Source organism: Pseudophryne corroboree, chromosome 3, assembly GCF_028390025.1.
Source record: "Pseudophryne corroboree isolate aPseCor3 chromosome 3, aPseCor3.hap2, whole genome shotgun sequence".
In the NCBI taxonomy this organism is placed as follows: Eukaryota; Metazoa; Chordata; class Amphibia; order Anura; family Myobatrachidae; genus Pseudophryne; species Pseudophryne corroboree.
In genome coordinates this window covers 764,936,719-764,955,045 of record NC_086446.1, presented here as the reverse complement: position 1 = coordinate 764,955,045, position 18,327 = coordinate 764,936,719, and the positions used below count along the sequence as shown (strand labels likewise).

The window sequence follows — 18,327 nt, the reverse complement described above, 5'->3', positions numbered from 1 at the left end:
GCTTAGGAAGATGTGACCTCCCACAGCCCAGACCTCACTCTTTGAAAAAGATTCCTACAGTATGCCTTTGGGCTACACCCCTTCCTCCCCCCTTGTTTGACTCAACTTATATGTTGGAGATGACCTGAGTTATCCTGTGAAATCCCCCACAGCAGAAACACCTAAGTTCGTTTGAGTAAGTGAGTTAGGTTTTCTGTATTTTTTATTTCTTTTCATTTGAGATTGCTGTATTGTTTTAAAATATTCTTAATAATCTTTGTAATGTTTTTGTAACTAAAGCTCTGAAATATTCTTGAAATTAAATATGTAATTTTAGTTCTGATTCTGTGAATCTTATGAACTCAGGGCCCGTGTGGCTCACGTCTACCTATTTTTCTAAGTATTGCAGTGTGTGTGTGTGACAGGTAAAGCTAAAGACGCCTGCAACGTCCATAATACGTTGAAAAGTCTTTGCTGGTGGCAACTGAAGGTGTTTGATTAATCCCGTGTGTCCAAAAGTGACCGCCACTTCGCATGTGGCAATTCTCAAATAGGCATATTTGTGGAATTGGCCGGCAGCGTTGTGACAATGTGAATGCGAGTGATGGAACCTGAGGTAGAACTGTGTATGTAAAAAATTGGGAAAGTAATATTCCAACCCCACCACCTTTAATATTACCAAGCCTGGAAGTGTGTGTGAAGTGGAGACCACCATGTGACAGTGCTGCAGGGGAGGCCGTATCTTGATTGTGTGAGCCATGTTTCTGTTATAGCCAGCAGATTAAAGTTGTGAGAGATAAAGAGGTCATGGATTGATGTTGATTTATTACAAACAGAGCACATTGGCACATAAGGCACATTTTAGTGATTTGGAGGGGGATGAGAGACGTGATATTTATGAGGTTACATGGATTTCTATGTTTTGAAACAGCTGAGTGTGAGTGGGACAGGTGGTTGGGGCCTGGATTTGGGGATATGTCACCAGCTAATAAAAGCAGAAGAATTAGATAAATATTGATGGATGTTTGTGAGTGTTTATTATGGAGGCCAATTGTGGTTGTCAAAGTACTTGAAAAGAAGTAAGTATAAAGCTCATGAGTGTTTAGAAGAGGGAAGTGGATAATAGAAGCTGTAATGCTGTCTGTTATGTGCCTATTAATGACTGTTTGCATAGATAGACATGATGTTGTTCCATTAACATAATCCAGGCTTGTATGGTATTTAAATCTTTAGCCACACCTGCTAGGTCACCTACAGTATGTAACTGCATTTGATATGTGCCCATGCACATGGTTTTTGTTATCCTAATTCAATCTCTCCTCACTTTAAAAAAACAAACATGTTTTTAAATCAGTTTTTAATATATTAAATGTTTTCTTTTGTACATTATAGCAAAACCACTGAAGGCAGCCAGAGCCCGGCCAGTCCTACGCGAGGATGATCAGGTAGCAGGTAAAGGCAAGTTTGTAATGTTTACTTAATTTTGTTCAAAATCCCCAGCTTGGCCTGTTGTACAGAAAAGCTTTTTTTTCCCCTGTAGGACCATCATCTTCAGAAGCATATCTCAACATACCTCTGCCTCCTTTGGTACCCCAGCCGACATTGGTGGACTCAGCGATGACCCGTGATCCATCAACCCCTCCACCTGCACAAGTCGGTGAGTATCTGTAATTCAAAAATTACACATTATAATGTTTTTCCTAGAAATGGTGTATATATCTAATCCCCTTCTTTTTAACAATTATTGGGATAACATATTATTTCTTTGCTTCAGATGAAGTAGAGGCCAATGGGCCTAATTCAGATCTGATCGCAGCTGCAAATTTGTTAGCTAATGGGCAAAACCATGTGCACTGCAGGGGAAAGGGGGGGGGGGGCAGATATAACATATGCAATGAGACGAATAGGATTGGTTTTGCTGTCCCAGGGCTCTGCCTATCACAGTTTACCTATAGGAATGAATGGAGACACTCAGCTCCATTCATTCCTATGGTGGGATCCACTTAACTGGATAAACCACAGGTGTCATCCCAAATTGACTTTGTAGTTAGATGGGGAAACCACAAGGTAAATTGGAGATTATCCAATTAATCAGTTAATGGCCAATCTCAAATAAAATCGTATGCTTAGCAAATGTACCCCTAAGTCTCTGAGACCTGACAATCAGGATGCATGTGCTCCGAGGCACAGATGCATGCACATACTTAAAATGTTGGCCAAATTGCATCCGTCTTTGATTCAGGCCCCATATGGGCTATGGATTTCCACCATCAGTGTGAGTAGCAGTGAAGACCAACCTTCGTACCTATGATTCAAGTGAATAAGAAAATAACAGCTGGCAGACACTACACAGTCCATTAGCAGTGTGCTGAGGCTTGTAGTTGATCGCCCTTAGGTTTCTGTGCAGTACTGAGATTGTTTGTGCCAGTGAGCAGAAGCAAGTACGAGATCAAGGACCAAATGTACAGGTTATAGTAGAGTGAAAATGATCTCTTGCATTCGGCTCTGGCACCATTATGACTATACTTACCTACTCTCCCGGTTTCTGCGGGAGACACCCAGTTTCTCGGGTAGTCCCCTGCAGCCCTGGAAAAGTGGTCACCCCTTCCACATTCTGCCCACTTCCTAGCGAGGTGGGCAGAATGGGGAGAATAAGAAGGCAAAATCGCAGACCCGGCGGAGGTGGTGGGGCCTACTGATGCTGTAATATGCTAATTGCGTCATTTTGGATCCACCCATATGCAAATATTGTCCAGTTGCGGACTTTTCCTTGGTGGGTGGGGCCTAATGACACAATTAGCTCGGCAATGCCCACCTGCTTCTCTTCTCTGGGCATCTCCTGGAGAGGAGATTACAAATGTCGGTAAGTATGACTATGACCAATTGGCAAAGTGTAACCAGGGATGGGCAATTGATTGATTTGCACACAGTACATGGCTCTGCGGGTGGCACCATTACTGCACCATGACCCTTGCTTTTGTCAAAGTCGAAAAATATTGCAGTACACACATCACATACAAACTACACACACATGGCCTCTGTGCGCGTACTTGCTCTGCCGTGCATGCACATATTCGCAATTTGCATATGGTCGCTCCCGCGGTCCTGCGCATTAGCGCGTGGTATGGGTATTTACGGTAGAGTTTGTGAATGCATGAAAAAGCCATCAAAACACATGACATATTTAATCCAAATAGTGCACAATGTACACATAGTCCCCCTGCATCACACCAGCAAGTTACAACAGTTTCAATGGTATCAGAACAAAGGGATTCACCTTTACAGGATAGGAGGGGACAGAACAAGGTTATAAGGTGGTGTTTGGTATCCAGCTGTAGGATATTTTAAGAGCAATATTCCGGTGTTGGTTTGCAGAAGATCGCATGCTCCTGCGGATAGTTATGGACAGGAGCAGAAAATGAATAGGATCTGTATTTACTGTACATTTATTATGCGGCGGGAACCCAGAGGAGACCACCTACAAGTGCATCTGGAACAGACATCGCCCACCTATTCAAACCAACCTATGACCTCTCCTGTACTGTAAATGACCATCCCTGTGTCCAATGGACAAAGAGATTACGGTATCCATTGTGTTAAGTTTTGGAAGATTGTATAAAAGAGCCAGCTGCATGCCTGGTCACACACAGACTCTGAAGGTCATCTACCTGATGACTGAGGACCAGACTGGGAAGCGCAGGCGGAAATTAACACGTATGTACCATTGACTGTAGCCATTATTGTATTGTATTGTATTGTTTATATTGTAACCCCCTGCTAGTAACGAACCGTTGGTGGGTTAGACCCCAACTTAGTTTTAAATACAAACTGGTGTCGTGTCCCATTTCCTTGCTAAAGGTTTAAAGTGTATTTCAGTCATACGTGTAGCTGCTAAGTGCTCACAGAATGTCTTTGGGTGTGTACGCGCTGCGTGTACTTTGTACAGTCAATGCGGCGTGGTTACGCAAAGTGCGTACACGGTACAGGGCTTTGTACGCTAATGGTGTAAAAAGTACGTAGGCTAAGGATTAATTACAGAGGCCGCAGCGGCTCCATTTTAAAGTGTATTTAATGTGTTTTTAAAGTGTTGCTTTTAGTCCTGAATGTAAATCAGCATTTACACTTCTGGCTAGCAGGGTGATTGGAATGGCATCCTGCAACCAGTATTGCTGCACTTGGATGCTCCAGGCAGGTACTCTGCAGTCTATGCAGCTGCTCAGAGAATTCTCAGGACACTCCTTTCCAGGGCTGGTAGCCCTTCCCCCGCTGTGTGACGTCATGCACTTAGGGGGTGGTCTGGAACCTTGTTGCAGCTCTGTCTGGAATGTCACATTACCACAGCTGTCCTGTCATTGTAATAGCACTAACCATCTTTTTATTTATTTCTCTTTCAGGTAAAACTCTCCAGACAAAACTCTGGGCCCCTTCCTGGAAGGGTGTCATTATTACCCTTCTAATTGCAGCTAATATCATCTTGATTCGCATCAATGCAGAGCTTGGTAAGTGATGTCACAGTTGTGAGGTGTCAGCTTCTGGTTGTCTCCCGTATTCTGTATTGTACCCAGCTCTGCCACCTGGTTGTCCGTTTACCTAAACATACAACTCCAAATCCAAAAATAGATTAAAAGGATTAATTTAGGCATCTCACATTGGGCCTGATTCGGAACCACAAGCAATGCCTATGCTTACTGGAGATCCAATCAGAATCCCGTCAGCCAAAATACCAATGCTGGAATTCGGACGCTGCTCGGAACGCCAGCATCTGCATCCTGAATGAGATCACAATCCCGGTTAGATTTAGGCTGCAGTGGGGGGTTTAGGTTTAGGCACCCACTGGGATGGTTAGGCTGCAGGGGGCCTAGAGTTAGGATTAGGCTGTGGGAAGGGCGGATTAGGTTTAGGATGCGGTATGGAAGGGTTAGGGGATAGGGGGAAGGCTTAATATACTTACCCGACCCCTGTTGGGATTCTAACCAGCCGTGGTCGGTATTCTGACTGCCGGCATCCTGAACGCCGGTATATCCGCCCCCACCCGCTTACAGAGTTGAGCAATGTTTTGCTAATACTCGTGCAAGAAAATCCCTAAAATCTCCTACACTGCATGCATTACACCCAGTTCATGCACAAAGGTGCTGACGCACGGTATCAGAGATGTATTGGAGCAATGATGGGAGTTCCTCAGCGGTGATTGGGAGGTGGCTAAACAGATGCACAGGGATGGTCATGTGCGTGTTATGGGAGTGATGGCTTACACAGACACTCAATCTTTATCTTTGGAGGCCATACTCACATGGACAATTTGCACCTACCAGAACAAAGAGTCTGTTGTAGCCTAAGGTCAGAGTCACAAGCACAGGTTCAGATTTGAGGTAAACAGGCTGGTTGGTAAAGGCAGGTAACACCCAGGCCAGCATCTTACTGGATTTCCGACATACATTAAGATTGGAGCACGAATCCAAAACTATGGGTGCTTGTAGAAACGACGTTGTACTGGCAACTGGCCAGCTGTCCACGAAGTGTTTAAATAGGGACTGCTAATCCTTGATTGGCTATCGGAGTCAGCTTGCTGCTGGGCGCATTCCCATTGGTGGAAATACAATAAGCTGACCATTTCCAGAATGGCGGTGCCCATGCACTGGAGACGGTGGGACTTCAATGAAGGAAAGGGTAGGTGTGGTGTGCAGGAAGAGGCAGCGTGGACCAAAGGACTTCAGAGCAAGCGAGTGAGACAGTGGTGAAGTAAGTATTGGAGCGCAGAGCCCCGGAGTGTGACAGAGGGTTAATAGTAATTTTTCTGCACTAGGGGCCTAATTCAGACCTGATCGCTCGCTAGGGTTTTTTTTTGTACTGCTGAGAACAGATAGTCGCCGCCCATAGGGGGAGTGTATTTTTGCTTTGCAAGTGTGCGAACGCATGTGTAGCAGAGCTGTACGAACATTTCTTGTGCAGTCTCTGAGTAGCCCAGGACTTACTCAGCCGCTGCGATTACTTCAGCCTGTCCGGGAACTGAATTGACGTCAGGAACCCTCCATGCAAACGCTTGGACACGCCTGCGTTTTTCCAACCACTCCCTGAAAACGGGGTTACCCCCCACAAACGCCCTCTTCCTGTCAATCTCCTTGCGATCGCCCATGCGAATGGATTCTTCGCACAAACCCATCGCTGAGCGGCAATCCGCTTTGTACCTGGTCGACGCGCCTGTGCATTGCGGTGCATACGCATGCGCAGTTCTGACCTGATCACAGCGCTGCAAAAAGATGCTAGCGAGTGATCAGGTCTGAATTACCCCCTGTATCTGCAGATAATTACAAAGCTGTGACATAAATATTAGTGAGATATGGAAGTGAGTGATGTTCCTAGAGGAGATGGTCTGCAACAGAGACTCCGGTAATGTGTAAGAATCAGCATAGTTCTCCCACCGAAATAACTGTACCACTCCACTCTTTCTGAATGGAGATGCTTAGTAGTTCTATTGATTGTTCAATATATTTATCGTAAGTACAGGTAGGTACAGTGTGTACGCAAACATTGGTACTAACATCTCTGTATATATTTTTTAACCATTTCTTGTGACGATTAAACTCCAAACAATTATCAACATGTACATCTTTGCAATACCTATATCTATGTATGACATTATCTACTTTAGTAAGGGTTGTATACTAATTATAATAGTGATAGATTTATTATATGTGCTCTTGAAGTTAAGATTTAATTAATTGTACTTCAAGTGATCAACAAAAAGAATAACAGATCTTTCACCTCTATTCCAAATGTAAAGCAAATCATGAACACTGTACTATATAACATCCATAGAGGACCAAATTTACCCAAAAGACTTCCAAATACAGTAAGCTACACTTCCATCATGCCCACGTACAGATTGTCATAGCGTGTTCAATTCTGGAACCTATCACTGGGCCCCGACCACGGAGGTAGTAAAAGTGATAACAAAAAATAATAAACTGAATATAAGGAAATAATGAAAAGCTTGAAGTATAATGGAAAATGGCTGTTGTGAGGTGACATGTCACTCGGACTGACAACTAGAGCTGGCTCAATAAGGTTTCTTTATTAACATATTGATGGTATGTGGTATAAGCATTCTGTCTACGGGTGGTCTTCAGTATGCCGGCGGTCGGGTTCCCGGCGACCAGCATACCGGCGCCGGGAGCCCGACAGCCGGCATACCGACACTTATTCTCCCTCGTGGGGGTCCACGACCCCCCTGGAGGGAGAATAGAATAGTGTGGCGCGCGTAGCGTGGTGAGCGCAGCGAGCCCGCAAGGGGCTCATTTGCGCTCGCCACACTGTCGGTAAGCCGGCGGTCGGGCTCCCGGCGCCGGTATGCTGGTCGCCGGGAGCCCGACCGCCGGCATATCGTAGTGAACCCCTGTCTACTGTATGTTAACATTCCAAATTTCTACATTAAGACCATTTTGACATTCTAAATGTCAACATCATGAATGTATATACTTTGACACACACTCCAGAACAGCAACTTCAGATTCCTGGAATGTCCCCTCCCAACTGTCTCAGACCAGGTCAAGTGGCCCCCATACCCTGCATTTGTACAGCAACTGGAAAGGATAAAATCTGGAGGAGTCCTGTGTCACATTGCAATATGCATTCAACGGCTGCCGCAGTTACTTCTCCCAATCACCCCTTTCTGAGTTAATGTACACCTGCAGCAGTTGCTTAAAGGTCCTACTGGATCACTCACACAGTCTGTTTGTCTAGGGATGGTATCAAGTGGTGAGAATGGGATGTACCCCAAACTTACACCACACAGTTTACAGTACCTCCCCCTCTAACGGGGTCCCTTGATTGGTTGCAACCTCTTTTAAAAATATTATGTTGCTAAAAATGTGTTCAGTGCCACAGTCTCTGGATACCTAGTCACATAGGTGGTTATTCAGAGTTAGCAAAGCAAAAAAGTTAGCAACTGGACAAAACCATGTGCACTGCAGGTGGGGCAGATGTAACATGTGCAGAGAGAGTTAGATTTGGGTGGGTTATATTGTTTCTGTGCAGGGTAAACACTGGCTGCTTTATTTTTACACCGCAATTTAGATTTCAGTTTGAACACACCCCACCCAAATCTAACTCTCTCTGCACATGTTATATCTGCCCCACCTGCAGTGCACATGGTTTTGTCCAATTGCTAACTTTTTTTGGTTTGCTAACAATTCCGAATAACCCCCATAGTCCATCACAGTGCGTATAAACCTCTTACCAGTCCTCCTAATTCTGTTCAATGGACCAGTGATGTCCATAGTGATTTATTAAAAAGGCTCCTTAATGATGGGCGTATTACTACTTTTTTGTATTATATGGACTTGATGGGTGGTGGGAGGGTTTGTTTTTTTGTCTTTCATTTCTTTTTGTAAAATTATTAAAAACAAACTTAATTTAAAAAAGAAATATTCATTTTGTTTTTCAGTTTATCAAAATCAATCTTTGAAGAATGAGAAGCTAGCCTGGGAAGCAAGGACTGAGCTACCAGCAGGTAAGTTCATTATTAAGAAAGAGGCGAGTGTAAATGTTTGAGAATGTCAATATTGGGTTCATACATTCTATCCATGAAAATAGAACATAAGCACAAAGTTATTAGAAGGTAATATAAATGAGCAACAATTTATTGGTAAACAAAGGTGTAGAACAATGTATAACATTCTCAGGGGCGGAGTTAGGAGTGAGAGCACAGAGCCGTTTCTTGCAGCGGGCGAGGCGTGCCGTCGCATGGGGCGCCCCGCCACGGCTCTTTTGGTGACTCCTGGTGCTCCCCCCTCCTGCACATTATTACTACTCCACTCGGGGGCAGAGTTTCGCATAATGACGTGTTTGCGTCACGACGCAAACGCGTCATTACATGAAACTCCGCCCCAGAGCTGAGTACTAATGACTGGGAGGAAGGAGAGCACCAGGACTTAAGACAGAGCAGGAGATGCTGGGGGGCGGCCAGGCGGGCGCTGTAAACACCCCTTTCAAAGAGCACTACACAGCCCTGGCAACTGGCATTACACAGCCCTGGCAATGATCATGACACCCGTCCCAGAGCATGAAACCCCTGGCAACCAGCATGGATACCCGAGCATGAAACCCCTGGCAACCAGCATGACACCCAGTGCGTGAAACCCTTGGCCATGAGCAGGTAATTTAAAAGTAATTAGTAGCTTTACTGTAGGGCATAATGTATCATGGGTATTGCCGTGTGCGGCATAATATAGTGCAGGAGCATTACTGTGTGGGGCTTAATATGGTGGAATTTTTTTTTTACCCTGTGGTGGCCATGATCTGTTGGTGCAGGGTCAAAAACTGGGGTGTAAGGGAGTCTTTTCAGATGAGACAATGCCCATTTTAGCGAGAACACACCCATTTTATGAGGCTACGCCCTCTTGTAAGGAGCACACACATTTTTTTTTTATATCGGGGGGGGGGGGGGTGTCACATTTTTAAATCTTGCACTGGGAGCCAAATTGGCTAGAAACAGTCCTTCCTAGGCACAGTAACCGCCACCGTCAGCTGCCTAATTGTATTATTTTTATGGTTATAAGACCCTAATTTGCTAGACAATTTAATAGAATAATAAAAAAGACACTAATTATGCTTGTCCTGCCTGTTTACATTCTATTCAAGATGGCGTATGGTACAGTGCAGTGGATATATTTTGCAGTTACTGGTACTTGTGGACTGACCGTACCAACACAAGCATCCAAGTGACGCCCCCAAACAAGCCTCATACGCCTAATAGGAAATCTGTCACTGAACATAATATTATATATATATATATATATATACACACACACATACACACTGCTCAAATTTTTGTGTGATTTTGTTGTCAGCACATTCAACTATGTAAAGAACAAAGTATTTAATAAGAATATTTCATTCATTCAGATCTAGGATGTGTTATTTTAGTGTTCCCTTTATTTTTTTGAGCAGCGTATGTATGTATATATATATATCTCCTATATAATAGCCCTATTCTGTGACCTTGTGATTCATTTGCTAACGCTGGGCGGAGTCACAACAGTGGGCGGAGTTATTCAAATGAGTCACAGAGATCTGGCCAAATCTACAGGAGACTAGGAGCAGAAGCAGATAGCATCACAGACAGGGCTGCATACCTCCCAGCTTTCTGCAGGAGCTTTCTCCAGGCAGAAGGAGGGAAACACTCGGCGAAAAGGGGGCGTGGCTTCACGGGAGGGTCCCCGTTTTCGTCAGTGAGGGGGCATGCCCAGCGCTCTGTGAGCTGCTGGCATGCCCCCAGGGGCTGATTATGAGTCCGGGGGGCCCAGGGCACTTGAGACAGGGGAGCCCTATCTCATTGCTGTGCCTGCTGGGGGTTGGGGGCGTGGCCTAATCGCGGCCCGCGCGGCCACGCCCCCTTATGCAAATTCCGATTTTTGTTTTTATTTTTTTTTATGGGATTTTGGCCCCTCAGCTAGGGCTAAATCCAGAGGAGGTGGTCGCTCCCCCTACACACCCGCACAGGGAGAAGAAAGCAGGGAGACTGCTGCCTCCCTGCAACACCACAGACCTGCCGACATGCAGCAGCGTGTGCTGACTGTAGCACAATGCTGCCACTGTTGCTGGCAGGACGAGGGTGGGGGGAGCTTCTGAGCTGGGACAGAGCTACTCCAGCCGGGGGGGCCTCTAAAACTGTGGGGCCAACGGTACGTATCCCCCGCCCCCCCCCCCCCCTTAATCCGGCTCTGCTGCTGGAACCCCCCCATTAATCCGTACCCCCTGATGCCCCCTCTCCCTCTGTCTCCACTATTCACCGCTGCTCTGCTAAGCAGAACAGCGAGTACAGGAGCTTTCCAACTGCCCCCCCCCACCGCAGGACACTGCGACCCGCGGGTGGGACAGCGGGACAGACCCCAAAAAATGGGACTGTCCCGCGAAAATCGGGACATTTGGGAGGTATGGGGGTGTGTGAGGGGTATGTCATACAGACAGACGGGCACCGGCTCACTGTGTGCTTGACCCCCCACATCGGCATACTCAGCAGGGTCTCTCTGGTGCGGAGGAGCGTCACTTTCTGACACACTCCACGCTTCTTAGCTGCAGTTTAGTGAGGCACCTGCCGCTGTGCAGGTTCCATACTGCCTCTGTTATCTCCAGCCCCGGCAACCCCACCGCTAGCTGCAGCGCTGCCACCCGCAGTGGAGTGCGCCCAGCTCATTCACACACTTTAGCTGGCGGGTAGCGCTGCAGAAATCCGAGCTGCTTGCAGGCTCTGACCCACTCCTCCCTCCAGCCGCAGCGTCTCCTGGGAGCTAACCAGTCACTCCCAGTCTCCCCTTACCACAGTGCCCGGAAGCCGTGAGGTCCGCGCCACGTGCATGCTATGACCCCCTCCTCCCTCCAGCCGCAGCATCTCCTGGGGGCTAACCAGTCATTTCCAGTCTCACCTTACCACAGTGCCCGGCAGCTGCGCGAGGTCTGCGGTGTGTGACTGAGGGGGGGGGGGAGGGATGCGGACTGGCAGAGAAAGCAGGACTCCAGCCTGAAAGAGTCAGCCATGCCAAGTCTCCAGCAGCAGCAGATCCCAACAGGTTGGAAAGGAACAGCAGCAGCCAGCAGCAGTGACTCCGGTAAGACACATCTGTCTGTCACCACTGTTTTGTCCCTAATACCAATCTCTCCCATGCCCTGTGTTCTGTCATGTCCCTGGCCTTGCCCTGCCACCCTTATTCTGGCCCTTTCACCCTTATCCTGGCCCTGTCACCCTTATGCTGGCCCTGTTACCCCTATCCTGGCCCTGTCACCCCTGTGCTTGCCCTGTGAACCCTATACTGGCCCCGTCACCCCTGTCCTGGTCCTGCCGCCCCGACCCTGGCCCTGTCACCCCTATCCTGTCCCTATCATTTCTGTCCTGGCCCCGTCACCCCTGTCCTGGCCCCGTCACCCCTGTCCTGGCCCCGTCACCCCTGTCCTGGCACCGTCACCCCTGTCCTGGCCCCGTCAACCCTGTACTGACCTTGTCACCCCTGTCCTGGCCCTGTTACTGCATACCCTCCAACTACCTTTTATGGCATGTACAGTACCCGCAGCGCCTCCAGACCTCTCCCCAATGCACCACACCTCCGCACCTTCCCCTCCACCACATGCGGCACTCCACCCCTCCCCCACATGCTGTGCCTCCAGACCCCCTACACCACCCGTGGCTCCCACTCCTCCACCCCTTCACCACCCACAGCACCTCCAGGCCCCTTCCACCATTCACCCCCCTTATACGTCTCCCCCCACACCTGCCCCCCTCCACCCGCAGCATCTGCAGACACCCTCCTCCATCAGCGGTCCCCCCCTCACCCACCCCTCCCCCACCAGTGGCACCCCTGCACCTGCCCCTCCACCACCTGCAGCACCTCCGGACCTCCTTTCCCATCCGCCGCAACACCCGTACCTGCCCCTACCCTACCCATGGTGCCTGCGGTCCCCTACCCAACCCCCGGCACAGCACACCCGTCCCTTCCCATCCCACAGCACCTCCGGAACCCTTCACCCATCCACAACATCCCCACACCTGCCCCTCTCCCACCCGTGGCACCCCTGCCCCTCCCCCACCTGCGGTGCCTCCGGACCCCTCCCCCATCTGCATCCCCCACTCCTCTGCCCCTCCCCCACGCGCAGCACCTCCCGAACCTTCCCCATCCGGGCCCCACCCCCACTTCTGCCTCCCCTCCACCCGCAGCATCTACAGGCACCATCCGCAGTCCCCCCCGCACCCGCTACATTCTGTACATCGTGCCCTGCAGGTGCTGTTCACGCCGTCGCAAGGGGCTGCGCCTCCTTCACCATTGCACGCCCTTTCATTGTGCAATATTTAACCACTAACAAAGGAATGCAGGTAATACTCCATATAATACAAATATTAAACCCCAGAAAGGCATGCAAGGGTTAAGGGGGCGTAGCCCCTTGCGACGGTGTGAAGAGCGCCCGTAGGGCGCGATGAAGCACCTAGTATATATATATATATATATATAAAACTTTCATTGTGTTTAGACTTCATCGATCGCTCGGGGGCTCTTTCTGTCCTAAACAGACACCCTGGTTGAAGTACGTGTACACTGGACACCTACTGTACACATCAACTCCAGTCACAAAGGCCAAAATATGTTGCACATCACAAGCTTTTATCCACCGTGAGATTAGGGGAGTAGCCTCACCAGAATTATACACAAACTGTATAACATCCATACATTGATTATCTACATTATTAATGGTAGGCAGCAGTATTGTTCTATCTCTGATTATAACTAAATAATAACATGTAAAATCATCTATTTACCTGTTCTTAAGGCCACATATTTGTTATGAGAACCACTGTTCTATATAGTCAGCAATACTTAAACAGAACCCATGGGAACAGGCAAAATATTTTCTTTACATCCTACAACACACAAACATGCAGCCTTATACTGACTATCAATGTGGGACTAGGGTCGCATGAATTGTAATATTAACCCCACTGGTTACAGGTGAGATGGCGGCATTTAGAGGTGAGGGTCTGTACAACAGTCCATTGTAGTGAGAGCTACAGTGTCAGGTCTCTGGATTTGTCTGTCCCCGGCGGGGGTGCTAGTGGGTCAGTGTTGGTGCGATGTATAAAGCGGGGAGGCAATATAAAAGTAGAGATGAGCGGGTTCGGTTCCTCTAAATCCGAACCCGCCCGAACTTCAGGTTTTTTATACGGGTCCGAGCAGGCTCGGATCTTCCCGCCTTGCTCGGCTAACCCGAGCGCGCCCGAACGTCATCATCACGCTGTCGGATTCTCGCGAGACTCGGATTCTATATAAGGAGCCGCGCGTCGCCGCCATTTTCACACGTGCATTGAGAGTCATAGGGAGAGGACGTGGCTGGCGTCCTCTCCGTTTAGAGAAGAGAGAGACACAGTATTTTTGGGGAGCATTATTAGGAGGAGTACTACTATACTCCTGTATACTACTTGCTGAAGTGATATATTTATTTTATAGAGTCATAGGGAGAGGACGTGGCTGGCGTCCTCTCCGTTTAGAGAAGAGAGAGACACAGTATTTTGGGGAGCATTATTAGGAGGAGTACTACTATACTGTATACTACTACTACTTGCTGAAGTGATATTTATTTTATAGAGTCATAGGGAGAGGACGTGGCTGACGTCCTCTCCGTTTAGAGAAGAGAGAGACACAGTATTTTGGGGAGCATTATTAGGAGGAGTACTACTATACTGTATACTACTATACTACTTGCTGAAGTGATATTTATAGATTAGATAGTGTGACTGTAAGTGTATTATCTGACTTGTGGGGGAGACACTGACAGTGGGGAGCAGTTAGAGTCTGAGAGCAGGACTCAGGAGTACATACTACATAATATAACGTACAGTGCACACTTTTGCTGCCAGAGTCAGTGCCACACTGCCATTGTTGTGACCACACTGACCACCAGTATAATAATATATTTTGTGATTGTCTGCTTAGGCCTCGGAGTACTAGTTGCAAGTTGCAACGTGACCTGACCACCAGTTTAATAATCAATCACCACCAGTTTAATATATATATATATATATATATATATAATTGTATATAATATATATATATTTCTCTATCGTCCTAGTGGATGCTGGGGTTCCTGAAAGGACCATGGGGAATAGCGGCTCCGCAGGAGACAGGGCACAAAAAGTAAAGCTTTAGGATCAGGTGGTGTGCACTGGCTCCTCCCCCTATGACCCTCCTCCAAGCCTCAGTTAGATTTTTGTGCCCGGCCGAGAAGGGTGCAATCTAGGTGGCTCTCCTAAAGAGCTGCTTAGAAAAGTTTAGCTTAGGTTTTTTATTTTACAGTGAGTCCTGCTGGCAACAGGATCACTGCAACGAGGGACTTAGGGGAGAAGAAGTGAACTCACCTGCGTGCAGGATGGATTGGCTTCTTTGGCTACTGGACATTAGCTCCAGAGGGACGATCACAGGTACAGCCTGGATGGTCACCGGAGCCTCGCCGCCGGCCCCCTTGCAGATGCTGAAACGAGAAGAGGTCCAGAATCGGCGGCAGAAGACTCCTCAGTCTTCTTAAGGTAGCGCACAGCACTGCAGCTGTGCGCCATTTCCTCTCAGCACACTTCACACGGCAGTCACTGAGGGTGCAGGGCGCTGGGAGGGGGGCGCCCTGGGAGGCAAATGAAAACCTTTTTTGGCTAAAAATACCTCACATATAGCCTCCGGGGGCTATATGGAGATATTTAACCCCTGCCAGAATCCATTGAAGAGCGGGAGACGAGCCCGCCGAAAAAGGGGCGGGGCCTATCTCCTCAGCACACAGCGCCATTTTCCCTCACAGAAAGGCTGGAGGGAAGGCTCCCAGGCTCTCCCCTGCACTGCACTACAGAAACAGGGTTAAAACAGAGAGGGGGGGCACTAATTTGGCGTTAGAAATATATAAAAGATGCTATAAGGGAAAACACTTATATAAGGTTGTCCCTATATAATTATAGCGTTTTTGGTGTGTGCTGGCAAACTCTCCCTCTGTCTCTCCAAAGGGCTAGTGGGGCCTGTCCTCTATCAGAGCATTCCCTGTGTGTGTGCTGTGTGTCGGTACGTGTGTGTCGACATGTATGAGGACGATGTTGGTGAGGAGGCGGAGCAATTGCCTGTAATGGTGATGTCACTCTCTAGGGAGTCGACACCGGAATGGATGGCTTATTTAGGGAATTACGTGATAATGTCAACACGCTGCAAGGTCGGTTGACGACATGAGACGGCCGACAAACAATTAGTACCGGTCCAGACGTCTCAAAAACACCGTCAGGGGTTTTTAAAACGCCCGTTTACTTTAGTCGGTCGACACAGACACGGACACTGAATCCAGTGTCGACGGTGAATAAACAAACGTATTCCTTATTAGGGCCACATGTTAAGGGCAATGAAGGAGGTGTTACATATTTCTGATACTACAAGTACCACAAAAGAGGGTATTATGTGGGATGTGAAAAAACTACCGTAGTTTTTCCTGAATCAGATAAATTAAATGAAGTGTGTGATGATGCGTGGGTTCCCCCCGATAGAAAATTATGGGCGGTATACCCTTTCCCGCCAGAAGTTAGGGCGCGTTGGGAAACACCCCTTAGGGTGGATAAGGCGCTCACACGCTTATCAAAACAAGTGGCGGTACCGTCTATAGATAGGGCCGTCCTCAAGGAGCCAGCTGACAGGAGGCTGGAAAATATCATAAAAAGTATATACACACATACTGGTGTTATACTGCGACCAGCGATCGCCTCAGCCTGGATGTGCAGAGCTGGGGTGGCTTGGTCGGATTCCCTGACTAAAAATATTGATACCCTTGACAGGGACAGTATTTTATTGACTATAGAGCATTTAAAGGATGCATTTTCTATATATACGAGATGCACAGAGGGATATTTGCACTCTGGCATCAAGAGTAAGTGCGATGTCCATATCTGCCAGAAGATGTTTATGGACACGACAGTGGTCAGGTGATGCAGATTCCAAACGGCACAAAGGTGTATTGCCGTATAAAGGAAGAGGAGTTATTTGGGGTCGGTCCATCGGACCTGGTGGCCGCGGCAACTGCTGGAAAATCCACCGTTTTTACCCTAAGTCACATCTCTGCAGAAAAAGACACCGTCTTTTCAGCCTCAGTCCCTATAAGAGTCATATCTGCCCAGGGATAGAGGAAAGGGAAGAAGACTGCAGCAGGCAGCCCATTCCCAGGAACAGAAGCGTTCCACCGCTTCTGCCAAGCTCTCAGCATGACGCTGGGACCGTACAGGACCCCTGGATCCTACAAGTAGTATCCCAGGGGTACAGATTGGAATGTCGAGACGTTTCCCCTTCGCAGGCTCCCGAAGTCTGGTTTACCAAGGTCCCCCTCCGACAAGGAGGCAGTATGGGAAACAATTCACAAGCTGTATTCCCAGCAGGTGATAATCAAATTACCCCTCCTACAACAAGAAAAGGGGTATTATTCCACACTATATTGTGGTACTGAAGCCAGAAGGCTAGGTGAGACCTATTCTAAATTTAAAAAAATTTGAACACTTACAAAGGTTCAAATCAAGATGGAGTCACTCAGAGCAGTGATAACGAACCAGGAAGAAGGGGACTATATAGTGTCCCGAGACATCAGGGATGCTTACCTCCATGTCCCAAATTTGCCCTTTTCACTAAGGGTACCTCAGGTTCGTGGTACAGAACTGTCACTATCAGTTTCAGACGCTGCCGTTTGGATTGTCCACGGCACCCCGGGTCTTTACCAAGGTAATGGCCGAAATGATGATTCTTCTTCGAAGAAAAGGCGTCTTAATTATCCCTTACTTGGACGATCTCCTGATAAGGGCAAAGTCCAGGGAACAGTTGGAGGTCGGAGTAGCACTATCTCGGATACTGCTACAACAGCACGGGTGGATTCTAAATATTCCAAAATCGCAGCTGATCCCGACGACAAGTCTGCTGTGCCTAGGGATGATTCTGGACACAGTCCAGAAAAAGGTGTTTCTCCCGGAAGAGAAAGCCAGGGAGTTATCCGAGCTAGTCAGGAACCTCCTAAAATCAGTGCATCATTGCACAAGGGTCCTGGTAAGAATGGTGACTTCCTACGAAGCAATTCCATTCGGCAGATTTCACGCAAGAATTTTTCAGTGGGATCTGCTGGACAAATGGTCCGGATCGCATCTTCAGATGCATCAGCGGATAACCCTATATCCAAGGACAAGGGTGTCTCTCCTGTGGTGGTTACAGAGTGCTCATCTTCTAGAGGGCCGCAGATTCGGCATTCAGGATTGGATGCTGGTGACCACGGAGGCCAGCCCGAGAGGCTGGGGAGCAGTCACACAAGGAAAAAATTTCCAGGGAGTGTGATCAAGTCTGGAGATTTTTCTCCACATAAATATACTGGAGCTAAGGGTAAATTTATAATACTCTAAGCTTAGCAAGACCTCTGTTTCAAGGTCAGCCGGTATTGATCCAGTGGGAAAAACATCACGGCAGTCGCCCACGTAAATAGACAGGGCGGCACAAGAAGCAGGAGGGCAATGGAAAAAAACTGCAAGGATTTTTCGCTGGGCGGAAAATCATGTGATAGCACTGTCAGCAGTGTTTCATTCCGGGAATGGAAACTGGGAAGCAGACTTCCTCAGCAGGCACGACCTCCACCCGGCAGAGTGGAAACTTCATTGGGAAGTTTTCCACATGATTGTAAACCGTTGGGAAATACCAAAGGTGGACATGATGGCGTCCCGTCTGAACAAAAAACGGGACAGGTATTGCGCCAGGTTAAGAGACCCTCAGGCAATAGCTGTGGACGTTCTGGTAACACCGTGGATGTACCAGTCGGTGTATG

General features: G+C 48.0%; 1 protein-coding gene across 2 annotated transcripts in view; it reads left to right on the top strand.

Moving 5' to 3' along the window:
• The first annotated feature begins 1,558 nt into the window (after positions 1 to 1,558).
• LOC135058240 (killer cell lectin-like receptor subfamily G member 1) overlaps positions 1,559 to 18,327 on the top strand; it is a 67,856-nt gene continuing 51,087 nt past the window's right edge. For both annotated transcript variants that reach the window (XM_063963777.1, XM_063963779.1), the window contains exons 1-3: positions 1,559 to 1,636; positions 4,374 to 4,478; positions 8,423 to 8,488. In XM_063963777.1, the coding sequence (XP_063819847.1) occupies positions 1,597 to 1,636; positions 4,374 to 4,478; positions 8,423 to 8,488 (211 nt within the window). In that variant the 5' untranslated portion in view covers positions 1,559 to 1,596. The remainder of the gene's footprint in view (positions 1,637 to 4,373; positions 4,479 to 8,422; positions 8,489 to 18,327) is intronic.